Source organism: Eptatretus burgeri, chromosome 7, assembly GCF_056783735.1.
Source record: "Eptatretus burgeri isolate ZD-2024b chromosome 7, Ebu_testis_v1, whole genome shotgun sequence".
In the NCBI taxonomy this organism is placed as follows: Eukaryota; Metazoa; Chordata; class Myxini; order Myxiniformes; family Myxinidae; genus Eptatretus; species Eptatretus burgeri.
Window position 1 is genome coordinate 34,419,497 of NC_140967.1, and position 27,097 is coordinate 34,446,593.

General features: G+C 43.2%; 2 protein-coding genes and 1 long non-coding RNA gene across 7 annotated transcripts in view; 2 read left to right on the top strand and 1 right to left on the bottom strand.

The window, feature by feature from the left end:
- Nucleotides 1-11,112, top strand: part of MYO7A (myosin VIIA) — a 161,384-nt gene extending 150,272 nt beyond the window's left edge. Inside the window, exons 47-48 of the mRNA XM_085888027.1 lie at nt 2,051-2,170; nt 10,398-11,112. Coding sequence (XP_085744153.1) covers nt 2,051-2,170; nt 10,398-10,505 — 228 coding nt within the window. The 3' untranslated portion in view covers nt 10,506-11,112. The remainder of the gene's footprint in view (nt 1-2,050; nt 2,171-10,397) is intronic.
- Nucleotides 1-13,275, bottom strand: part of LOC147023006 (uncharacterized) — a 39,610-nt gene extending 26,335 nt beyond the window's left edge. Inside the window, exons 1-3 of one of the 2 annotated variants that reach the window (XR_015059991.1) lie at nt 13,216-13,275; nt 11,106-11,214; nt 1,313-1,421 (exon numbers count right to left, since the gene is read on the bottom strand). This is a non-coding gene — a long non-coding RNA (uncharacterized LOC147023006). Of the gene's footprint in view, nt 1-1,312; nt 1,422-11,105; nt 11,215-12,872; nt 13,134-13,215 lie in introns of those variants that run through there. The other variant, XR_015059990.1, reaches the window with a different exon arrangement.
- The window catches only part of LOC147023007 (serine/threonine-protein kinase PAK 1-like), a 93,700-nt gene continuing 79,755 nt past the window's right edge, over nt 13,153-27,097 (top strand). For 3 of the 4 annotated variants that reach the window (XM_085888018.1, XM_085888017.1, XM_085888022.1), the window contains exon 1: nt 13,153-13,404. The gene's annotated coding sequence lies outside the window, so the exon portion shown is untranslated. Of the gene's footprint in view, nt 13,405-13,524; nt 13,549-27,097 lie in introns of those variants that run through there. The other variant, XM_085888020.1, reaches the window with a different exon arrangement.

Here is a 27,097-nt window from a genome sequence, read left to right on the forward strand (position 1 = left end):
ATGAACCAGCCACCCTAAGTCCATGACTTCTTGCAAAGTCAAGGAACTTAGTGCCATTCTGGTTCATAGTTCCTGACCCATGGGGACCAACACACACCTCATAACCGTCCCTATCAGTTCCAGTCGATGCATTGAAATCCCCCAAGACTAGAAGTGTATCTCGTCTGGGGCACTGATCAACCACAGACTCGAGTGTGGCATAGAATGCATCCTTCACGGTGAGATAACTCGCCTCAGTCGGAGCATAAACAGAGACCAGGGAAATGACACCAAAGGAGTGACGAATCCTTAATCTCATAATACGCTCGTTGACCGGTGTTACCTCAATTATCATTGGGGTCAGCTTATTGGACACAGCTACAGCAACTCCTTGGGTATGGTAACCATCAGAGTGACCAGACCAATAGTAGGTGTAACCACCCACCATTATCTCGCCGCAATCCGGTCTCCGAACCTCAGAGAGAGCTGCAATCCCGATGTCCAAACGCTTGAGCTCAGATGATAACAGAGACAGGTGATCATCCTCTCCTAGGGATAGGACATTCCAGGCACCCACCCGAAGGGACCACCTCAGGTTAACCCAAGGAGACCGCCGTCTGGTGGACGACACCTCAGCACCACTCCGACACACTCTCCCACAACCTGACCCAGGGATGTTACCCCGTGGTTTCCCTAACCAGTTTTGAGGGCTCTCTGCCCTCCAGAGCACAATTATGAAGTCACACATGATCGAGTGGAACATTCACTAATAACCATACATATACAGCCATGGCCATTCAAAAAAAAAAATCATAATTCATTCTAGCAAGGCCATGGCTTCACAATTATCCTGCAGGTGTGGTCTCAACTCTGCATTTGAGTGGTCCTAAAGTGTGTTGCTGGTGGTGCATCAGTGTTTGCATGGCCGCAGTGTAAATTCAAAGTTCGCAAATTCATGAAATTCCCTTTGCTCCTCCCTTGATTTCCCTCCTTTGGGAAATCAAGCCGTACAGCACCACAACAGCTTAGTTTGATGTAGACCCCTCCAGAGGGGGTCACTCAAATGGCACTCCTTTGCCTATTCACTCTATGAACTTCCCACTCTATGGCCAATCAATCTGACCCTCCCCCAGCAGGAAAATCCCCAGTCACACCCTGGGTGACTGGGGGCAAGGCATTGTGAGGGGCGAGAGTCCTGACTCTCTCCACGAGCCTCGTCCACCTGTGGACATGCACAACTTCCCCACCCACAAACCTTGCATACACTGATCCCTCCCCAGCTGCCATCCATTTTTACCTACATCTACAATACACGCTACTTCTGTGTTCTTACCTGTCATGAAAACCTGCTTGAGTCTGCCATGAATCTGAAACTGGGTAGGAGATTCACGTTTCAGCAGGACAATGATCCGAAGCACCAAGCTAAAGCCACACTGGAGAGGCTGTATAAGAAGAAAATAAATGTTCTTGAGTGGCCCAGTCAAAGTCCTGACTTGAACACAATTGAACATTTATGGTGAGACTTGAAGATTACAATCCATCGACGATCCCCATCAAACTTGGCAGAACTAGAGCAATTTTCAGGTAAAGAATGGGCAAAGAATTCACCATCTCATCATGCAAAGCTGGTAGAGCAAAGCCTACCCACAAAGACTCATAGCAGTCATTGCTAAAAAAAGGTTCTTCAACCAAGTACTGACCTAAGGGGCTGAATACTTTTTGAACCAATAAATTTTGATTTGTGCATGGTTTTTTTGCAGGTGTTCCTGACATGTAACATCCTTCGACTATAACATTGTTTAGTTTGATCTCTCAAGTTATGATGAAAAAAGTTCATTTGGAAAAATTGTTTCTACGTAATTGGTAATTCATCTAAATGTGGCATTATTGGGAGGGGGTGAATACTTTTGCAGGCCACTGTATATATCCTTCTCTTTAGTCATGGTATAAAAATGTTACGGGGACTTTATTGCTCTCTAATGATTATCGTAGGAAGTTGACATTTGAATCTTAATTTGCAATGGCTTTGTAAATATCCTCTGTTACACATACCTCGTGTTCATCATTGCAGGACATCCTTGCTACTCACCCGTTCACCAAAATCTCAAATTGGAGCAGTGGCAACACATATTTCCACATGACCATCGGGAGCCTGGTACGAGGTACTAAGCTGCTCTGTGAGACATCATTGGTGAGAATGTAAACTTCCTTATAATACAGATTGCAGGAGAGATGCATGAATCAGGACAAGAAAACCGAATGAGTTTAACAAATGATATATCCCATTGAGAATTTTATGGAAAGTTCTTCATCGCAAGCATCATGTCATTTTTAGATCCTTGTGGAGGATCTCCAAGTCTTACTCACGTTGTTGTTCTTGTGGACTTTTTTGTTTCACAGCCTACAGTTTTCATCGAAACTTCCTGAAACTTGGCATATATATGTAAAAATACCCTGTGCAGACAATAACCATCTCCGATTTTGGAAATTCCTCCTAGAAAAAAAAATTATGATGTCAAAATATCTCCGCTAATGGAAATCGCCCAAAAATTATCTCTGAAACTAGGTAAGGCTTTTGAATTCTGTTTGCGGGAATCGAACAGGGCTTTAGCAGAGATGAATTACCGCACATATGATGCATCACCATGATGTCATATCAATTTTTATGACGTCATTCCTATTTTTTGACTTTTTTGTTTTTTGTTTCATTTGTTTGACAGCCTACAGTTTTCATAGAAACTTCCTGAAACTTGGCATGTATATGTAAAAATACCCTGTGCAGACAGTAACCATCTCCGATTTTGAAAATTCATCCTAGAAAAAAAGTTATGACGTCAAATATCTCAGCTAATGGAAATCACCTAAAAAATTATCTCCGAAACTAGGCAAGCTTTTTGAATTCTGTTTGCGGAAATCGAACAGGGCATTAGCAGAGATAATTTATCGTTAACCTGATACATCACAATGACGTCCTATTCGTTTTTATGACGTCATCATTAAGAGGACGAGGATCTTAGCTCATTCGAGCTTGGGGATATGGTATTTCATCAAAATACAAATCAAAAGATAATTGCAGCCAAGGAGGAAGCCATTTCGCACTTTGTGTGTCTGTGACATCGCAGCACTCACCTTCAAAATTAAGATTAAAATAATTATCAAGTCAAGACTTGTGTTATCGTGGAAGAAGAGAGAATGGATCAGGAAGCAACAGAATAAACGAAACAGTAGAAAGAGAGGGGGGATGGGGTAACACACCAACAGCAAGGTTGACGGACAAAATTGAGGGAGACTTGGAAAATAAGGGGTAGGGGAAGATGCATGGGATTGACAATGTGGATACAGAAGCAAACTCTAAGGAAGAAAGGAAGTGGACTTAGGGGTGGGGGGGGGTTAATGAGGGCAGAAAAGATCATGGCTTTGGATGTGGGATAATCTGAGATGATGGTAAAGAACTGTCTTGAAGACGTGGAGGGAAGAATGAAATTGAAGAGAATGTGAAAGTTGGTTCCACAGGCAGGAAAAAAAGGAACTAATGAGTGGAGGTGAGCAGTGATCCTAGATTTATTGAATTTCACCAGAAAGGGGTTGATGGTGGTCCATGTGCACCCTGTAGAAACTTGGGGGGGGCGGGAATCACAGAAAGGAGGTGGTAGAAGACAGAGAGATCACCGACTTGTCTGCAATGCGGAAGTGATGGGGCCGTACACTCATTTTATTCATGGGAAATTCTAATAATCGATCTTGAAGGCTTTAGTTTCCACGGCAGCAAGCTGAGCAAGGTGTAAGGCATGGGCACAAGTCCAGAGGAGAGAGCAGTACTCCATAAAGCTGCAGATGAAAGCCTTGTCAGAAAATCGGAGTTCCGGTCCGCCAAGGAAGGACTTTGTATGACACAGGATACCCAGTCGGAGACTGGCTTTGGAGGATAACTTTGAGATGTGGTGTACCCAACAAAGATCATGGCTGATAGTGAGACCCAAGAGATTGAGTGACTGAACTTCTTCAAGCAGATTGTTAAGAAGTTAGACAAAAGGGTTTGCCAGACTGTCCTTTTGGAGAGAAAGAGAGATCGTGAGAGTATGAGATTTGTCAGGATTGAAAGACATATTCAAAGTGTTTGACCAGCTTATGATTTTGTCAAGGTCTGAAGAGAAGGAAGAGGATGCAGCCTGCCTGTCTGAAGGATGAGGGATGTCACGGCAGAGGATGGAGTCATCAGAAAATAAATAAAGGGGATTCTCCAGAGAGATCGTTGATTAAGAGGAGGAACAAGACTGGGTCTGGAACACTGCTGTGTGGCGCTCCAGCCTTGACAGGGAGGGGAGATGAAAGGATTCCGTTGAGAGCCACCAATTGGCTGCAAGGGTCTTGGAAGTCAGTAACACAAGAGTGGACTTCGCCTTGAATGTCATGGGCAGGGAGTTTGGAGAGCAAGTTTGGATGCCAGACTGTATCAAAAGCTCGAGATATGTCTGGAGAGACGGCCCTGATCTCATATCTGACATTGAGGGTCTCCATCCTTTGTTGGGAGAGTAGGAGCAGCATATCCAAGGTGACCTGGTCTAAATCCAAATTGGTGATCTGAGGTGAGGCCGTTTGAGAAAAGGAAGGATCTCATATCAACTGTGATGATGGATTCCATGACCTTGCTGATGTTCATTGGTCTGTCATTAAGGGGATCAGATTTTGCACCATTTTTATGCAATGCAGTGACGTTGTTTGATTTCCAAGCAGATGGAAGATGACATAAGGCAAATTATCAGGTGAAAAGAGCAGAAAGAGGTGTGCAAGAGCAGCAGAACATGATATAAGCACACATGAGTGGATGACATCCGGTCAAGTTGTAGAGTCAGAAATGAGGGTTGCCAGAAACTTCTCCACCTTCTCACATGAAAAATACAGTCCAGAAGCCGTTGGGTATGACAGGGCAGGGTGGGTACAGGGAGCAAGGGGTTGGGGGACACAAGATTTAGAAGCAAACACAGGACTAAAGGATTTGGCCTTCTCACGAGTCGAGTCAGCTGTGGTGCCATTTGAAGTGTGGGAAGTGATGGAAGGAGAGCATACACCAGACAGACTTAACAAGGTGCCATCAGGTTTTAGAGGAGGGAGACAAGTTTGAAAGTTCAATCTTGAGGTTGGACAGATGTTGTTTTCTGGCTCTTGTGAGAGTGGAAACACACTTCTTGCAGGCTTTGTGGAATGAGCTGAGATTGCCTTCACTCAGGTTTGCTTTCCAGGAAGAGAAGGCAAGTTGTATCAGAGCAACTGCCTCATCCCATGGTTCAGTGTACCATGGGTGGGAAGGAGGGGAGGATAACTGAAGATGAGATGGGATCGATCTGTGTATAAGAATGAGCAGGTTTCTGTGAACGAATTCCCAGGTTAAGTGGACATCAGGGGCAATAGATACAGCATAAAAGACCAGTTTTGAAGAGAGATGGCTGCTTGTAGACCCTGCTAATACACCTGAATGCACTGCCAGACTCATCGTCACTAAAGGGGCTGTCACACCTTGACGATTTAGCCAGCGTATGCCGATTTATGATAAATTTGTCTAAAACGCTGACACACGTCGAATACGTTATGGGTACGTTATGTGTACGTTCGGTGCACGCTGAAAACACACTACCATAGGTCGTATTACGCTGGTTTAAAACGTTGTACGTTTTGGTTGTCCAAAAAATTTTGCATGCTTGAAATTTTACGACGTACTCGGCGTTTGGCTCACACGTTCCGCTACGCTGGCCATAAGTTGCAGGCACGTCATGCGATCGTTGACACACGTTAATTGCATGTTACTCATAAGTTGAAACACGTAGAGGTAACATTCACGTACCCAAAACTTATTTCTAACCTATGAGTAACGTTTTGTTAGCATGCTACACGAACGTTGTTCACACTTCACAACATGTTACTTGAAAGTTCCTCATATGTCAAAACACATCAAAGTAATGTTTCGGGTACCCTTGACTTATTTATAACCAATGAATAACGTGCTTGGGAATTATTACGCTATGCATACGCTAGAGTGGCTAGACTATCGTTGGGCATAGGTTGTGGACGACTAAAACACGATAAACAATCATTGGTATAACTTATCTTTAAGTTATCGAAGCGTTCTGTGTTCATTACTAATACATTATGCATTTTTCAAAGTCGTTTTTAATACTTTAAAAAGTAAAACAAAGAAATATTTCATCGTGGGAATGAGGAAAAAAAATTCGCCGAAAAGAACATCGAACAATGGTGCAAAGTAGTCTCCTATTCGTGGACGATAAGAGGATCCATCATCACCCACACCCTCCCGATCACGCTCACATACTACTACTGACATAGACATACTACTACTACAAATGCTACTACTACAACTACTACTACTATTACTACTGTCACGCACACCAACTACTACTAATAGTATTACTACTACTGATACTACTGGCATTGACATCTACTCAACATGGAGTCTGGAACAATGATGGGTTCCTCTTGTGAAGCCCATTTGTATATACCAATTCCCCTTAACGCTGCCAATACGCTATTACACGGTAGATGTAAGTTAGAAACACGTTCAGTAAGTGCTGTGGTGATCCAGAAGACGCCAATCTAATTCGTCTACATACGACAATGTGCGTGTTAGATACGTTACACATAGGTTCATAGCATGTTACTCAAACGTTAGAAGCACGTTATACTTAGGTTCAAAGCATGCTACACATAGTTTAAACACACGTTACTCATCGGTTCATAGCACGCTAGTCATTGGTTCAAGGCAAGTTACAAATAGGTTCAATGCACGTTACTCATAGGTTTCAAGCACGTTAAACATAGGTTCAGAGCACGCTACTCATAGGTTAAAAGGACGTTACCCATTGGTTGAAAATTAGGTTGCGGGTATGTTAAATATTACCTTGACGTGTTTCGACATATGAGAAACCGACAAGTAATGTGTGTCTGTCGTGTGTAAACGATCGCGGAGCGTGCCAGGAACATATGACAATGCATGCGGAACGTGTTAGCCATACGCCGAGTACGTCGTAAAATTTTCAGCATGCTTGAAATTTCACGACGTATTACAGGTACCACGTAATATGACAGCGTACTTCATTGTTTTCCAGCCTACTCTTAACATATACACAACTTACCTATACCGTATTTGACGTGCGCTGAGCGTTTTAGACACATTTTTCATAGGTCGGCATACGCTGGCAAAATCGTCAAGGTGTGACTGCAATGTTCACACTTCAAATTCTCAGGTGGTTATGATTTAAATCGGTGTGCAGCAGGTTCTTAACAGGCGACGCCACGAGTTCGCCGGCGATACGTTTAGCACGCTATGCGTAAGTTAAACTATCGTTGGGCATAGGTTGTGAACGCCGACAACAAGCGAAGCATTCGTTGGTAAAAGTTATCAATAACACAACGAAACGTTCTGTGCCGTTACTAATATGTTATGCATACGACCAACACGTTATGAATACGCCAAAAACTTTAAAAAAAACATCAAAATTTCAGCGTACGCCAACGTTTTACATACATTTTTATACGTTGCCATTGCTGGCTAAAACGTCAAGGTGTGACAGGGCCCTAAGACAGCTCTCGAACAACAGCCAGAGAGATGATGACTCTCACAAGCACATGATCAGATGAACCTATTGGAGCAGAGGAAGAGCAGGAGACATTTGCAGGGAATTTTGTCATCATCGAGTCCAGAATGGAGGTTTGTCATTGGGATAAATCCAGGTTGGAAAGGTCACAGATTGAGTCAGTGCCATGGGGTCACAGAAATCCTTTCCTGAAGTGTGATGGCTGGTGACAGAAGTACCAACACCCAGCCAATTTGCATGGTGACAATTGAAATCACCATATATGAGGAAGAGAGAGTTGGGATGAGTGATTAAAAGTTTGTCCATGTTGTGTGAGAGAGATGTAGATGGAATCATCACTGTTTGGAGGACGGTTCAACACACAGACAAAGACAGGGTGTGAGCAGAGGGGAAGTCACATCAGAGGTACTCCTGGCAGTTGGCAGTTGTAATATCAGAACAAAGGCAGTGAGAAATCAAGTTATTGATGTAATGTGCAACTCCGTCGCCAGGGCGAGGTTCAAGCCTATCAAATTGAAGGAGAAAATAACCATGGAGAGACACTAAGGTGTCAGGAACATCCATTGGGAGCAAGGATTCTATTAAATAGATGATGTCCGGTTTATCGGAAGTGGCCTGGATTGAGAGATCTGTCAGGTTGGAGTGGAGACCTCCCATATTTGAGGTCCACACAGCTCGGGACAGTTGAGGAATTTTGAGTGCATCGGATGGAGGGTGGGGGAGGCTTTGAGGGGTGGTGTGAGTGGGAAGGTTTGAGTGGATGGGTTGAGGCAGAAGCAGTGAGGGGGAAACTTTGAAAGAGTGGGGTGAGGAGGGATGTTGAAAGATGGGACAAGAAGTGAAGCGATGCCGATTCCTAATTCACAAATTGGACATATAATGTTGAGGAGGTAAAAGTGAAATATTTAGGAAGAAAGAAGCAAAACAAGGGATACAGAGACAAAAGGAACATAGAATTTTCACAGTTGCTATCTGAGGAAAGTAGGCCTTGAACAACACGAAAACGAAAACAAATGAAAACCAGTACAGCACAAACAAGGTACGATTTAACACGGAATTTTGTACGTGATGTCACAGCAACATATGGCCAAAGATATAACGAACAAAAAAACCCGACAAATGTAGTTCAGAAAATTTAGCTTTAACAAGTTGGCAGTGGCAGTGGATTCGACCAACACGTGGAAAAATCCCTGAACCGGAAGCAGGGCGGTGGGAAGATTTGAGGGTGCGGGACTGGGGGTGGGGGGGGGTAGGTGGGAGGAAGTGGGGTGAGGGGAAGCTTTGAGAAGGTGGGTTGAGGGGGAATGTTGGAGGGGATGGGGTGAGGGAGAAGCATTGATCGGGTGGGGTGAGGGGGATGCCGAAAGAGGGGACATGAAGTGGAGAGATACTAAATAAGGGGACGTATGGAAAGGGTGGGATTGGAAAGACACGAATTGTATGAGATGTGGGGGAGGGTACTGACATGGAGGGGTTTGACACCATTAAAGGGAATGAAGGGAATTGATTGTCGTGAGCATACAACCCCTGCAAACTGGACTTCTCAAGATTTCCAATCTGAACATACAGAGATGGAGATCATGGGATAGGTGGAAATAATTTTTGTTGAAGGTGTGGAGGAAGGTGGTGCTGTCATTTTGAGAGGACAATCGATGGAGCAAGCATATAGGTGAGAGACAGGTATGGAAAGTAATCCTCGTAAAGAAGCAGAGAAAACCCCAGTTTGGGCCGAGAAGCACATGCTCTATTGGTGAATGAACTACAACCCATTTTGATAAGCACTGATATCATTACTTTGTCTGAACTGGAGGAAGAAGTGGCATTTTATGTGGTGCTTCAACAGAATAACTCAAAATCCTGTGTGTTACAATTGAAGGTATTCTCTCATAAGGATTAAAAATCCATTGGTGTGTTTCAAGAGGAGAAGGCCATTGTGTACTTGTACTCTGGCAAAATTCTCAGTCTTCCCTCTGACATCGTTTGGGAAGTCATCAAGTGTATTCCTCACCAAGGAAGCCACTGTGACAACACTTTTCATTCTCAGAGAAAGGTTAAGTTAGGTTGGGTATGGGAGCATCTGCAGAGCAGCGCGTCGCTGCGTCCACTTTCCGCCGGTACTCCAGGGGCCTCCGTCTGGCCATCCCTCAGGATGCCTGGCCCATCCCCATCTCCTTGAGATGCCGATCAACCTGCTGCAACCATGAGACATGCGGTCGTCCTGTTGGCCTTCTCCACTCACAAGGCTCCCTCTTCTGAAAGAATCTGGTGAGCAGGATCAGCATCAATAAATCGAGCCACATGTCCATATAGCCACAGCTGATGCTCGCAGACTACACCGGTAACAAATCTCATTTGAGTCTCTCTCAGCAACAGCTCGTTGGAACAGAAAGGTACTGTACCAAGATTTGCCATTGGAAAGAGAGCCCATTATGACTAATACCATTAGCTACTATTCGTCAAAAATTCCTGTGGGATCTTTAATGTCCATAATATAAACACAGATGGGACAACCTGCTTAAAGTTCCATCCATATATCAGTGTGCTCTCAGAGATGGCTCTGCTCCTGGCATTTTAGATGATGCTGGCCTTTCCAAGGATCGAATCCAGACGACACAACTCAATGACGAGTAAGTTCATAATTCAGGCTGCTCAGGTCCAGTGATTTGGCAATTGAAGCCCCATGTCTCAGCAGATCATAAATCCATATGGAGAACAAGGCATGATTGACCTTTGCTGTTGGATAAATGCTTTAGTGCTTTATTCTCTGATTAAATGTTTTGTTTTCACAATTCATTTCTTGTACACTCACAGGGATACAAGATGGATGATCTTCTCACCTCTTACATAAACCAACTTATGGCTGCCATGGACCGAAGGCGTGCTGAAGGGGTGAACCCTGACCAAGGACCTACCCAGTGATTGATGGAGTGGGTGGGGCTCTTCCGCCTGCTGTGTCGAATTGGCTACCCCTGTTCCTGGCAGCGATGCTATTGGCCGAATACCTGGTTGAAAGGGAATCAGATGACTGCTAGACACTTGAGTCAAGAAGAGTCAAAGGATGTGGAAGATTTTGATGAATCAACATTGGAATTTATGGTACAGCCACAGGATAAAAAGATGTTGGAGGGAAGAGAAATAGCAGAAGGTGAACATGGACTTGAGGTTCCAACATCAAAAGACACTACAAAGTTTGAGGTCAAGGAGGTAAAAGCATTGAACGAACGTGATGTGAAAATATTAGCACATGTCAAAGGTAGTTTAACACTGAAAAGATCATCAAGAATTATACAATCGTCAAAGTCAAGAGTCAACAGAAGAAAGAGATTTGCGATTTCACGAGGGTTGCCATGTGTATTGACAGTGAAGGAAAAAAAAGGTATGGTGGTAGAAGTTGATGTCAATGAAGGGTGTCAGGAATGTGTTCCAGGAAGATGGGACATACATAAAGAGGGAATAAGTATTGGAGCAGGCATGGGTTTAATGCAAACTGAGACCGAGCAAACATCCGGGCAAGCCCACCTTATTCTTGAGGTTCCGACACCAACAGCCTCAAAAGGCTGGTACCGAGCAGGAGAGAGTGCCAGGATCAAGGGGCACACACAGCAACACCAGCGGTGGATAGATCGCCCTGCCATGGGACATCACCAAGACACAACGCTTACACAAAACATGTCCAAATATGATGACTCCAGCTTGGATGAAGAGCTTTGACAAATTTTCTTAATATCTTCACCTTAACTTCAGGTGAATGAGTCGACTAAAAAGGACGCTTGAAATGCATAGGCAATCACAGGGTTAAATTTTAACAGTCGAGTCATGTATTCCATAGGAGGAGCAACTTTTCCATCGCAGATGCCAGGTGGCAACAAAATATAGGATTTGGGTTTCCAAGAGAATTCTGATATTCTACCAAATGGAGCTGTTAGAATTCTACCAAATGGAGGTAGATATTCTACCAAATGGAGGTTCTACCAAATGGAGGTAGATATTCTACCAAAATTAGAATTTCATTCTACCAAATGAAATCGGAGATATGCTCTTAATAGCTGTGACATTGCTAACAGGTAACAGCTTCGGAGTTGATTAGTTTCTGTGTTCCATGAGTTTGGAAAAAAAAAAATTAATAAATAAGATATCGGTGGTAAATACGATGCCAAACAAACATCGCTGAGAAGCCAAACAATGGCTTTTAAGGTCGACCTTCATCAGCCTTATTATCCTTGTGGTGTTGCTACCGGAGAGGTACAACCACCCGAGGTTTGCTTGCACTCAACGGCTCATTGTTGGAATGGTTTAAAAACACTGTTCGCTGAGCTTTCTGTGGTTCAAAAGAAAATGTTGTTCAGAAATTCAAGGTGAATATTCACTTTTGTCCAAGATATAATTATTATAAGTAAAATTATTAATATTGCTAGTTATTGCTATCTTTGATGCCAGGAAATCGAGACATGATGCTGAGATAATGGTGAATATGAGTTGGAGTTGTTTTTTTTTTTACCATGGTCCTATTTGCATCTTATTTACCATGAATCTGATATAAACGTGATTATAGAAAAGTGCATGAACAGGGTTATTTGCGAGCTGTAATGCGCAGCCTGTGGCTGCTGGTTGCATCATTTTTCTGGGGGCACAGCTGTGTCGCTGATGTAGCGCCCCTGTTACCAGAAAGCTGGTACTCATTTCGCCGACCTCAGAAGGATGACAGGCTGAGTCAACCCACTGTTAATTCATTGAAATAAATTATTGAAATTCATTGAAAAACAGGGGCTCAAACTCAAGACCTTAAGATCTTAACAGAGCCACCTTAACCATTATGCCAATACCAGGATTAATGAGGGTTGTTATAAATATTGGATCTTTATGCTCTCCACGATGTGTACATGTATTAATGGTGTTTACTTTTGCACAGATGCATGCGTCGACCCTTTTGTCTTGTGGATGACATCATAAGCATTGCATGATGATGTCATCCCTCAACTCACCTTCCCGCACTTGTACTGTAATTTGTAACATTTTGTTGGAAACTTTTACAAGGTGCATTGTGTACCGAGAAGGTTAACCACCCGACTATGATGCACTCCAACAACAATGTTGGCCCCTGAACGATGGTTTAATATAAATGGAAACTTGAAAACCTCCACCGAATGAAATGACGACAGGTGTAAAATATCCATTGGAGCATGCGGTGTCATGTGCAGCAGGTGTGATGAAACGCCTTAAAATGAAAAGACAAAAAGTTAGCACACGTGATGCATTTTCAAATAAATAAAACGTTGTGTTGAATACCCGTCCTGCATTCTGTTGTCTTCAATCAAATCAGATTGGGGTACCACCGAACACCACTGGGTACCACCGAAGGTTCACGATCCTATAGTTAGTCTGAATCCCAGAATAACTGAAGGATATTCACTGCAGCACCCCATAAGCTCTGACTTGTATATAAAATACTTCCACATTTTTTTCAGGAAACACGGGAGCACTGATCTCGAGACCCAGAGACCGCACCTGTTTCCTCTCTCTTTACACCCCGCCTACTCGACCACGCGCGCCTTTGCAGTGACCAGTCCGGGAACGGGTCCCATCCGGGCCCTGCGTATTGCTACCGTCCGGCTGGCCCACCCCGGCTCACCTGAACCTGCTCACCTGGACCCGCCAATCTCTCGGTGTGTTTCGAAATCGCGTCCCCCCCCCCCCACGCGCATGGTCTGGATCTATTTGCGGAGCTTCGCGGGGTCTACGCCGAGGCTCTGAAGAGGGAAGTGGCAGAACGCACACAACTTGTGAAACTGCACACGAGTCAGATATATATAACCTCGACGTAAGTATCTTCAGTACCCCCTCCCCCTGCTCCCCTACCCAAACCTACCCCCGGATCCGCCAAGTATCCGTGGTAGTGCGAGTTGTTTGGTCTATGGTCCTCGTGACCCTGCTGAAGGGAAAATTGCGTGATTGATTCGAACAGGTCATGTTTCTCATGAGTCAAGCTCGCTTTTTAAAAACGTCATTGTTTAATATTATAATTATAATAGTGCAGTGAGTAGGGGAAATCGGAGATATGGTCCATAAATGTTGAATTGAGACCCATGGTTGATCTTACCTGTGCACTGTGCGTCACGGAATGGTGTTTTCGCGAGCCGGCTCGGTGGAGAAACGAGACCATTTTGGTCTTGAGTAGACACATAAAAGTGTGGCCAGGGCAGTCCGTTTGAATGGCCTAGTAGTTAAAGGAAGCACAATCTGGTGCTCGTCATCGATTGGAACTGTCGTGGTGAAGGAATGCTTTACAGAACCACAGTTTGATCGTCATTCATGGTGGTGCAATAGTAGTTGTCGAATCGAGCTTTTTCTGCGCAATTGTCATTATTAAGTAAAGGGCATCCAGGCCCAACTTGAATGGGTTTAAAGTGACTCGTTCTTTGACAAGATGCAATAACCAGGGAAATCAACACTGCACCACCATGCAATGGTCTGATCTTTATGTAGGTTATCCACTATTGCAGGCCTGCCGTTGGCTTATCGGTTAAGGTGGCCAGCTTAAGATCCTCGGGTCTTCAGTTCAAACCCGTGTCGGGCCGTTGAATTAACACCAGGTCGGCTTGTAGTCAGTCCTGTCATCCTTCCGATGTCAGCAAAATGAGTACCAGCTTGCTGGTAAAAGGGGCACCGGCTCATCAGCGGCACAGCTGCGCCCCCAGAAAAATTAGGCTGCATATAAATAAATATACAAGTCTACTATTATAAGTGGAAGTAATCCATGCGACTGTGCAAATCGATTGGGAGCATCATGTACGTATTTCTCCTGAAATCAGAGACAGGTAAGACAGGTGGAGATGGCGCAATGAATGAACACCTGAGGCAGGTGCCATGGTGCCATAACTGTGAAAATGTGAGTAAGTTTCAAAGTAGTTGGTAAGTTTGGGGTTTTCAGGTTGTATTTATATAATTTTATTGGTTGCGCTTTAAGTTGAGAAAAATAATGGAGGTTAGAGCGGAGGGAAAGAAGTTTGGGAGGAGGGACAAATAAGGGGCATGCATTGACAATATGCTGAGGGATTGATGGTGAGGGGAGACGAGGGGTCATTCCCTTCACATTTGCATACATGATTAATAAACGGAACATTGTGTTGCGATAACTAATGGGGAAATCATATCTATCTCAAAAAAGTAACACTTTGTTCAACCTCATTGCTTGGAGCACATCATTTCCGCATGTGGTGCAGATCCTGGTGCTGATGCTTCATGCGTGTGCTGAAGCTTGTTATTAAAAAGAACTGATGATTTGGATACTGCAATACCTGAAAGTCGTGTTCTGATGGGTTTCCTATTGTATCAGAGTGCAACCCCAGTCAGTACATACACGAGGCTTCCCTGTGTTGTACGTACGCTATACAACTTGTAGGTTGTTGTCGCAGGACTTGAAGGTAGCTTCACTCGAGTATGGATGGGAGGGAGATTGTGTACATCTGTGCTGAGTATGATATCGGTGGCAGGGTCTCGTCAAGTGTGTGGTCGGTGTTGTATATCCTTCGCCCACCCAAAATAAATAAATGAACCCACAAAAAATCAAGTGATAATAGCTTGCAATACATGTCCCCTATGGATGTGATACAAGTCTAAAAAAGGGGCATAACTGTAAAAACTTAATGAAAGTCCTGAAACTCGAACTTGTTCTGTAACTTATCAAAATAAAGCCATGTACCAAGTTTCAGTTGAATATGTTAAAGGGTATGGGGGGATAAAAGTCTGAAAAACCACAGGTGAGACGGACAGATGGAGAGCAAACCTATTGTCCCTTCCGGTGAAATCGGTCGGGGACCAATACCACCCTCATGATATCCCTGAGCCTGCCACCCTTTTCTCACTCATCCCCACTCCTCTTACCTCTCTCTCTCTCTCTCGGCCTCCCCCACAATCCTTCAATTAAATGAAGTATTTAGCTGGACAGAGTTATTAATCTGTTATTGGTGTTGTGCAACCACAATAGGCCGAATGGCCTCCTCCTGCGTCAAGGTTCGTTTTTCTTCCTTGTACCTTCTTGTTGGGCTTTCTTTTTCCCAAGTTCGAGTTTCAGGGCATGTCGTCAATTTCTTTTCACAAGAGTTATGCCCATTTTGGACTTGGAAAACATCACATCAACAGGGGACGTGCATTGGAAAGCAACTCTCACTCTTGTTAGTATTTCACATGCAGCCTGTGGTTGCTGGTTGCATCATTGTGGGAAGCACAGCTGTGCCACTGATGCAGTGCGCCATGCTTCCATTAAGCTGGAACTCATTTTGCCGAACTCAGAAGGATGAAGGGTTCAGTCAACCCACCTGGTGTTGCTTCGCGGCACGACAGGGGCTCAAACTCAAGATCCTGGGCCAGCCACCTTAACCGTTACGCCAACACCAGGCTTGGTATCATTACTGACTCGTGCCTGTGATGCTGATACATTGCTGCATAGATTAGGGAAAGAATTTTGAAACTTGCTATTGCATCGACACACGAAGGTGCTGCTCTTTGTGAGCTGATATCTCATGTCCACAAGCAATTACTCCAATCACATTTGAGACAGCTGGCTTAACCTCTCCTCAAAAGAACCTCGTGCTCTTCAATATAAAGGGTGAAGCTTAAGTCACCGTACAGTTGTATGCATTATATACAACATAATCAATGTATACAACTGTATAGTGACTTTTGATTCAATATATATATATATATATATATATATATATATATATATATATATATATATATATATATATATATATATATATATATAACGGCCTGCCTGCATTTAGCACCAGGAGGACAATATTTAGTTGTCAGGAATTGAACTCGGACTGGGAAGCTCAAAGTTGAGTGTGATACCTCTGAGCTATTCCATTAGCCCATTTACGCCAATCACGATACTCTGAAGATGTTCCAAGGAACATTTAATTCCCGCCAATGACAGACTCGGAGGCCTTTAATGCCGCAGTTCACCGACTGTTTTCCCAAAACAGATATGCCAGATACCCTTTCTTATCTTTGTAAATGATGGGCCAATGTGTGCGTGTTCCTATAATTAATGGTCAGGTGCATACCTGGGCCAGCATTGACCACTCTTGTCAACAGTGACATCACACTAACACCACACTATCATGCATCTGCATGACCTCAAAAATCTGATGTGATGTTCTCTAATGGATGATGATAACCAAATTTGTTTTGCTCCAAATATAGAATTTGGAATGTTATGGAATGCTACATGGCTGCTGAGACCTTTCCCTCATTGGTTAAAATAAAAACAAACTGTGAAGATATTGTTTTTGGGAGGAAGTGTATGGTTTCACCCTGGAAACTCAATAGGTGAATGAAATGACAACAAACGAACTACAAGCATCAGCTCTAGTCTCGGTAGCAACTTGGATCTAATTTTTGCTCGTTTTGGGCCTAGTTTTGGCCTAGTCCTGGAGTTGTGTCAACCATTGGGAAGGTCGAAGATTTTAAAAATATTAAGTGTTGCTGTGCTCTCTGATACTGGTGATTATTTGGTGCCTGGAAATTATCCAGTCATTTTCGTGCTTGGACTTTTGGTGACATAACAGGAATGTGGAAGCACTCTTTCAGCAGTGTGGTGGCCATTTTGATTTCTTGCAAACAGACCCGTGTGCCCTCTGATAAGTTTTACATGAGCTGTGGCCTCAGTTGCAGTTCCTGTAAATTGTGATCTGCTTGTTGATTTGATTACCAGGTCAACATCAAGTTTATTTTTGTGCTTCTTTCGTTTAATAACATCACATTACGTCATTGTCACTTCCAGCTACAGCTGTGGTTTGGTTCTGAGATAACTCCCAAAGTATACCTATAATTGGCCATGCCTCAGGTTTGCATGAGGGTGAGTACAAAAGTAATGCCTCTTATTTTATTTCTCATGCAATATAATTACAATGAAAATGAGAACAGTACTCAGTAGAGCGCATACATCCGCAGGGCTGGACAGTTTACATTTTCTATCCCATTGATATGCCGGATCTGGATGTGGACCTTAACCAAAATCTAATCGGCTTGTTCATGTCACTTAACTAACTCACCCACCAAGTTTTGTTATAATCGTCCAAAACTTTTTGAAATATCAAGCTCTATATCGTTTTTGGCCTCCTGTATCACACTCACACTCGTATCCGTCCATAACCTTCTGCGATCCTGTTCACAGACAAACAGACGGGTGACACCATAACCTCCATCCATCTTCAGTAGCGGAGGTAACGAGAACGGCACTCGGTAGAGTACATATCTCCGCCAGGCTGAACATTTTACCTTTTGTATCACACTGATAGGCCGGAGCTGCATCCAGACCTGAAACAAACTCTAATGAGCTTATTCTTGTCATTTACCCAACTCATCCACCAAGTTTTCTCATAACCCGTTCACAATCTTTTGAAATATCATTTTTTTGGTCCCATAGTGAAGAATCACATAAAAAAAATTCACACATCCAGATCTTCACCAAAATCGAATCAATTGGTCCTTTTCCCACACCCTACCTATCCACCAAGTTACGTCCAAATTTGTCCATAACTTTTTGAGATCTACTCACAGACAGACAAATCGGACAGACTCACTCTCCATGCACTGCCCTCACCCCGCACACCCCCAGGAATACCTCTGGCTACAACTTCCCCTCCATTCCCACCTCATGTTTATAGGTGTGCTGTACCGTCCACTGAACAGTGGTGATACATTTACATCTCACGATCCGAAAACATGGACCAACTTTGATCCTCTCATCCAAACTCTCTCTCTTCCTCATATGTGGCGACTTCAATTGTCATCATGCCAGTTGGCGAGGTGTGGGTACCTCTCTCTCTCACCTGTCATGGCACTTCAGCAAAAGCTTTCTGCTACTCATTGGGACTGAATCAATCGGTCAACTTCCTGACCCTGTTCTCAACCAATGGTACTCCATCTCTTCTGGATCTGATTTTGACAAATTTCCCTGAAAATATCTGCTGTTCTTCCATTGCTCCAATTGGTTCTTCTGACCACGTGCTTGTCAAAGTGGACATCTCTGCATGATACTAGACCAAGGACGACAATTGGGGATGGGGAACCATTTGATAATAGGACTTCGTTCTTCGTTTATTAACCAGCCAAGTCCTTCAGTGAGGTCAGTAATGTCAGGGGAATTCTCGAGGCTCCACCTCCAGATGGCAGTCTGATAATTCATTAAATGTGTGTGTGTGTGTGCTGCAGCAGAGTGTCTTCATGTGGTAGCAGCTGCCCAGATTCCACATCCCCTCTTCTACTACCGGAACATTTGGTAGCACAGCTCATTCACTTTGTCCACATTGGCGTTTCTGCAGTGTATTTGACAAGTGAATTTTTGAAGGGTGTTGAACACTTCTCTGGAAAGTTCACAATTACTACTGAAAGAGGAAAAGGCTTTCTTAAACTTCTGACCTTCAAGAAGATTTTTCAGTGCTTTCATCTTTCCTTGTCCAGCCAGTGGACAGTATCACACCCGGTCCATGAAAGAAGTCCCAACAACGAGGTTCCCACATCAGCTCCAAGTGCTACAACCAATTTTTTTTAATGTCAACAAGTCTGACAGGAGCTTTAATGCCCCGACTAATGAAGATTTTTGCAATTGATAGCCATGCTCAGGCCCAGGCGTATGATTGAGACACCTGTATCATCTGCAATGCAGATCAGAGCTGGTGAGCTTTCTGTGACATGTGTCACTTGCAGCAGTAGATGACTGTGTATCATCCCCTTCATGGCTGGACTGGAGAATCTCGATGTTTTCGCAATAGTTGTGGGTAAGTTTGATGCAACATTGGCCTCCACGCATGATGAACGTTGCTTTGTCACCAAGCTGTTGTCTCCTTCTCTGTTCTTTGCATCTCTCAATGATTAATTTTATCAGCTTGTTCTTGCTATTGTCTTGCATGCCAGAAACCACCACCTCCAATTTTAAATTTTGTGAACAAGTCTTGTTTGATTGAAAGTTTACACGTTCCACTGATTTAATTGAGTGGTCTTGGCATACATGAAATACCACATCAATTCTGTCACTTCCTGGGCCAGCATGAAGCATTTGAGTCACTTCCGGTTCCGGGTTTGGAGAGACTACACCTCACTATCCGAAAACATGGACCATATTCTATCTTCTCATCCAAACTCTCTCTTCCTCTTATGTGGTGACTTCAGTTGTCATCATGCCAGTTGGCGAGGTGTGGGTACCTCTCTCACCTGTCATGGCACCTCAGCAAAAGCTTTCTGCGACTCATTGGGACTGACTCAATCGGTCCACTTCCCGACCCGGATTTCAACCAATGGTACTCCATCTCTTCTGGATCTGATTTTGACAAATTTCCCTGTCAATATCTGCTGCTTTTCTTCCGCTCCAATCGGTTCTTCTGACCACATCCTTGTCAAAGTGGACATCTCTCTGGCTGTTATCAGAGAACCACCTCACCGCCGTCGAGTCTGGCATTTCAATCAAGCCGACTGGCAGGGTCTCCAAGCAGCCATCAAACTTACAGACTGGTCTCGTATCGCTACTTTCTCAAACATCAACTCATCCTGGGAATTCTTTCAAAGAAACTTGCTCTCCCTCATGCACAGATTTATCCCCTCTCGTCTTCAGTTGTCCTACCCTTCCTCCCGCCCTTGGTTTACTGAAGCTTGTGGCGAGGCAGTTTTCCTGAAACAACTTGCCTTTGCCTCATGGAAAGCAAACCCAACTGAGGGCAATCTCAGTTCCTTCCACAAAGCTCGGAACAAGTGTGTATCTACCCTCAGGAGACCAGAAAACAACATCTTTCTAATCTCAAGTCTGAACTCTCAGACCTCATTCCCTCCTCAAAATCCTGGTGGCATTTAATCAAATCTATTTCTGGTGTATGTTCCCCCTCCATCCCCTCCCTTACCTCAAATGGCCGCACTGCTGATACCGCACGTGAAAAAGCTGAATGCCTAAGCTCGGTTTTTGCAGCTAAATCTTATGTCCAAAACCCATCACTTTCTCTACCCACCTTACCCAGTCACACCCAACTGTCCCTGGACTCTGTGTCCTTTTCTCATATCAAGGTGGAGAGCTTGCTTTCAAACCTCGAGTCAGATTCTGCAACCGGTCCAGAAGGCATCAGTCCACGTGTCCTCAAAGCCTGCTCTTCTGCTGTTGCTCACCCTCTCTGTTCTATTCACCCTCTCATTTGCTCAAGGTCATCTGCCATCTGCCATCTGCAAACATCACTGCCCTGCATAAAAATGGTGAAAAAACAGATCCCAGAAACTACAGACCAATCGGCCTTCCCCCAATCATCAGCAAGGTTATGGAATCTATCATCGCTTCAGACATGAAATCCTTCCTCTTCTCCAATGGCTTGATGTCCGATCATCAATTTGGTTTCAGACCAGGTCACTCTACCGTGGATATGCTGCTTCCGCTCTCCCAACAATGGATGGAAGTCCTCAATGCCAGACAGGAAATCCAAGCCGTATCCCTGGACATATCACGTGCTTTTGACACCATCTGGTACCCTGCCCTGCTCACCAAATTCTCTTCCCATGGTATCCAAGGCCATCTCCACTCGTGGCTCGCAGACTTCCTCTCCTGTCGCAGTCACGTGTGGCCCTAAATGGAGTTCTTTCATCCCCTCTTCCTGTCCAGGCTGCAGTTCCTCAAGGTAGCGTTCTGGGCCCTGTTCTTTTTTCTGGTTTTCATCAATGATCTCTCCGACTCTCTGGAAAATCCTCTCTATCTCTTTGCTGATGACTCCACCCTCTGCCGTATCATCGGTCACCCCTCAGAATGGCAAGCAGCAGCTTCTTCCCTCACTGCAGACCTGGATAAAATCACAAACTGGTCCAACACGTGGAACATGTCTTTCAATTCAGACAAATCTCACACTCTCACTATGTCTCTTCGAAAGGACCGTTTAGAACCCCCCCCCCCCATCCACTTTCTCAATAATCCTCTGGAAGAAGTCCTTTCTTTCAAGCTTCTGGGTCTCACTATCTGCCATGACCTTTCCTGGGAAAGTCACATTTCCAATCTCTCCTCCAAAGCCAGTCGCCGACTGGGAATCCTCCGTCGTGCAAAGTCCTTCCTCGGCCCTCTTCAGCTCCTGACCACTTACAAAGCTTTTGTCCGTAGCCTGATGGAGTACTGCTCTCCCCTCTGGGCTGGTGCTCCTGCCTCCCACCTTTCTCGGCTTCACACTGTCGAAACCAGGGCATTTAGCATCATCGGCATCTCCCAGAATTAAGCTGAGTCTTTGGGCCTCTCACTCAATCATCGCAGGTTGGTCGGTGGTCTTTCAGTCTTCTACCCTCTCCTCTCCAGCCTCGCCCCCCTGCTCTCTCTCTCTCTCTCTCTCTGCGATTTGTCCCCACCACATTTCCGCAGGGCGCTCAATGTCCGCCAACAACCCCCTTCTGGTAAAAGTACCAAAATCACGAATCACTGCTCACCTTCACTCTTTCATTCCTCTTTTTTCCTGCTTTTGGAATAAACTCCCTCACTATTCAATCCCATTCTTCCCTCCAGGCCCAGATGGGAATCCTGCTTGCATAATTAGGGAACTTGCATGTGAATTTTCAGGTCCAATCACCAATATCCTCAATGCTTCCTTCGCTGAAGGAACTGTTCCACTCGGTAGATGAGAGAAATTGTAACTTAAATTCCTAAATCAAATCGGTCCGGATCAAATTGAGACCGGTGTCTTTAACTGACCACTTTTCAAAGGTAGCAGATAATTTTGTAGTGAAATGGTTGTTAACTGATATTAGGGATGAAATTGACTTCAGTGAGTATGGTAACAGGTCTGGCTACTCAACATGTCATGACCTCATTAAACTCGTGAATAATAATTTGTACGAGCATGCTCATAAACCACTAAGTCACAGCTCACTGGTGGTAACGGAATTCTCTCAAGCTTTCCATTTGATTGATCATAATGTAGTCGTGAATCAAATGTATAAATGTCAGTCCGGCTTTAATTCCTAATACCTGTAGTTTCTTGAACCAAAGAAGCCAGAGTGTACGATACAAGGGTACCTTGTCAGACAGTAAGACCCTTATGGGTGGTGTACATCAGGGTATGAAGTTAGGTCACGATGCTTTCTGGTTCAGATCAATGATTAAATGGCTCAGGTGGAACAGGTAGCAGAACCCATTTTGGTTCTTAATTTTGTCGATCATATGAGAATAGTTGAAAACACAAGGGCATGCAACCAGTAACGGCTACGCGAGATGTCCTCAAAGATTTCCAAAATTGGTCAAATAATAATAACATGAAATTGAATGAAGAAATACGTTCCTGCATGCAAGTTTGTTTGTTTCAAAAAACCCACCACAAATACTACAGTTGACTTTGCAAGCAGTCCCACTTGAGGAAGTTCATCACCTCAAAATCTTAGGGGATACTATTTCATCTGATTTGAAATCAAACTTGCATATTATATTCAGAATATTCTGTCGAGATTGAGATCAAATGAGACCTTCAAGAATGTATGTTTAAAGGAAGAGAGACATTGTCAGTGCCGACTGTTCATGTTGAATCCGATTTTAAAAAGTTCAATCTGTCTTGTGAAGATTTGATGATCAATTATAAAGGCTACGTGAGATCTCTCCGAGAGAATGCTCCACCGGTCTGGAATGCCAGCCTGAATCTCAGATAAATGAGTTGGAGAGAATTCAGAAGAGAGACCGAAGAATCATCTTGGATCTGTCATATCACCATTATGATCAGGTCCACTATGTCTGGAGGTTACAAACTCTGAAGCAACGCAGACTGGAAATTTTTCAGAAATTTCAAAAACAAATTGTAAACTCGAGGGGGAGCACTCGGTAGAGTGCAAAACCTCCGCCGCCAATACTGCTAGGTCACTTAAGTGAATCTGATATCCTATTCATTCAATTTGATGTCAACAGTGCTCACAGAGTTATAGTTTGCTACTTTCCCTTTTACTTTTAACTTTTACATACTCAATTCATTCGTCATAACTAGATTCCTTGAGACAGAAATTGATTTTACATGGGTATATCCATCTGAAGTTCCAAAATCAGCCGCAATTATAATTTTGGCATGTTTTTTTTTTGTTGGAAATCACTTAAAACATGTAGAAATGTTAGAAAAAAAAAATTGAAATTTTGTTGAAAAAAAAGTTGCAAAAATTTTTTTTTCTCTTACAATTTTTTTTTTTTTTGGAAATCACTTAACATGTAGAAATGCAAAAAAAAAAAAAATTCAAATATTTTTTCAAAATGGCCGCCATAGCGGCCATATTGGATTTTGGACCAAGTCCAAAATCTAATGGTATGATCCTTGGACCATACCTAATCCCCCCACCAAGTTTCGTCGAAATCCGTCGGAGTTTTTCCGTAATACTGTTCACAAACAAACAAACAAACAAACAAACAAACAGAAAGGGGTATCTCCGATCTTCAATGGCAGAGGTTAAAAAAACGAGGTCAAAGAGTGGTTACCCATTTCTAGGTATGATGAGACACATGATATGCTCTTAGACATTCACTCAAAATGTCCCAGATCTTCTGTAGAACAAGCAGGAAGAAGAATAACACAATTCCTAATGGTGTTTGGATTTTGAATGAGATCCAATGATTCCACCCAAATGGATGTAAAATGTTTGGTTGTTTTTATCTTGAGCCACTGCTTGTAAAAATTGTACATAATTTCGTTTATAACTACTATGAACTTTCTTGGCAGCTCTATCGTGTTCTTATTCCTATGTTAAGTTGTTTCAAGTGTTGAATGTTTGAAATGAACCATAAAATGAAATGATAGATTGACGGAAAATTTCCTGCACTGTTGGCATTGTGTTGCTGGAGCATGGATTGTTGGCAGGTAGTCCAACTGTGTCATCTGAGACTTCAATGTGATCTCTTGTAAGAATGTTAAATCTTGTCCATGAGCCGATTTGGTGGTTATCTGAATCGTGCTCACGCACCATTACTCAAAGCCGATTCCGGTGATGTGCACTCGAAGCTGCATTTGCCAGAGTTGTAGAAATGCCATCTGGTCTGATTGGTGGCTGCCCTTTTCGTTTCCCAATTGTGCACACTATAAGTTGTTGCTCAGATGGCTATTGGAATGTTTGCTTCTTGTCTTTTTTGCTAATGGTTGCTGTTAGTTTTGCCGGTGCACAAGACAGCGGTGTTGGTTGAAAAATGACACCATTGACATGATGTGAAGTTCCAGCTCCACTGAGTAACCTCCTCTTGTCTATAAATATTGTCAAAAGTGAGTGCAGCAGGAAAGGAAGAGGGACATTGTCAGTGTCGACATTTTCCAGCTTTTCAATGCACAGTTCCTAGACTCTCCTCCAATTTTGAATACGAACAGGAGTTCCCTAAACGGTACACTGTTGATCAGTTCAACATTCGTTGTTAGTTTTGCTAACCCAAGGAAATAGGATGCGCTTCATAGTTAATACTTTGCCAAAAGTCACAGCATTGATAATGTCTTTGGCAATGGACCATGACTATCTGCTGATGCAAGCTGAGGACTTTTGCTTCCCAAGCAAGACATTCAAAAATTGTGTGAGATGATTAGGTAAGGAAATATTTGACGAGTTGAGTTATTGAGGTTGTGGGGACAATACTGTTCATGAAGTCCAGTTTTTATTTGGTCACACAAGAGTAGTGATGATCATAGATTAGTTTTTTGTTGTTGTTGTTGTTGTTGTTGTTTAGCGTATGTCTCAAGTTTCCCCTTCAAACATACATATAATCAGTAGCCACTGATTTACGCACCAGGTTGGCTGGTCTGACATACACTTAGCATTCAACCATGAAAAAAAATGCAGTCTCCAAACTCCACCTAATGATTTCAACGTAAATACATTCCCCGCGCACGCAACGTGAAAAGCGGGGTTCAGCAATTGGTTCATGGCCGTCCGTTCTCCTGTCTGTCTTATCGATTTATGATCGAGGAACACCTTATTTAGATTTAATGTTTTATTTTGAACAAGAAGACAAGTCAATTGTTTTACGGTACTAGGGCTTCGAATTCACCCTGATCGCACATCCGTAGAGACGAGTGAGATAATATTTTTACTCTGTCTACCTGGCAGTCAAACAAAATTTATAATCATTCCAAACAGAAAAACCTACTGTTTTTTATGAGCATCATAATGGACACAAGCAATGGGCACGAATAACTAATTTGATGTGTTAAATATGGTGATATAACAGCCACTGGAGAAAATGGCAGTAGCACCCATAATGTTTATTTTATTTTAATTTATTCACTTTTAAACCTCTTTAAACCTTTACTAAAATTGAATTATACATGTGAACACTGTAAAACACAAATCACCTTCATCATACTTCTAAGAACCTCCAGTTTTGCAGGAGTGTGTTCAGTTACCAAGGTTCTTGTGGAGAGCTCGCCAAGTGGCCGAAGCACTGAAGCAAGCGCTCCGTTGATAAGGAACTGCTAAGCTGCTTGGTAACTGAACACACTTCGGTACTTGGACAGAATTAATTTATCTATTTGACCTTTACAATCTTTGTTTTATTTAAATTTAATTTTACACTTGAAGACTGTGTAGTGCACAAATGATATGTCATAATACTTCCAATAACCACGATTTTTGTAGTACAGTACTTCAATTTAAATAAAGGTTCAATGGGTGCTGTATAACTGTATAAGGGTGCTGTTCGGGGATGCTTCTGGACTGCAATAGCACGAAACTTTTTGATTATTAGCTCGCCTGTTCGAAGAACAGAGAGCTATAGCGATACCCCCTGCGTGAGCGTGAGCATGAAAATGTTAAAGTTTTTGGTGCAAGTTATTTCCTTTCTAATGTTTTTATCTACCACACTATTTTTTACTGATTACAATATACAAATACATATATTGCTTTAAAATTATTTGGATCAGACTTCACTGCAATGCTTTAAAAAAATACTATTAGACTAGTCTTTTAAAAACGATAAATGTATAAACAGGCGAGCATGGGGTGGCTTTGACACCAACTCTCTGGTTTTATTAACATTGAAGTAACACTGCATGGGATGTCATGTTCTATGGACTCTCTACATTGTGGTTGAGTCTGTGAACTCTTCTATTCCATTTGTGTCCATGAATGACACGATTTGTGAAGTGAGTTCAGCCAGAGGAACAATAGATTGGTTTGAAAAAAAAACTTCACTCCGAATATTTTGAAATGGCATGTCGAGAGCTGCCCTCTCCACCTTTCCCAGCTTTAAGCATGTTTCGTCTCTCTGACCTCACACATTCTGTGATTGTGTGCTTCTGCTGTGACAATATGTCCTTGAAGTTACAAAGATAATTATTTCCTCGAAGTGCTGAGATGTGATGTCATGCACTATTTTGTCAGCTGTGAGTTCTCCTGCTGGCTTCAAGGCTTCACGGCTGTTTGTTCCTTTTGATATACTTTGGCTTTCGCTGACAAAAGATGTATGTTTCGTCACACACTGACGAGACTGTGTATGAGCAGGCCCATTGTGTTCATCCTCTATAGTCTATGTTGTGTTCATTTGCAGAAAT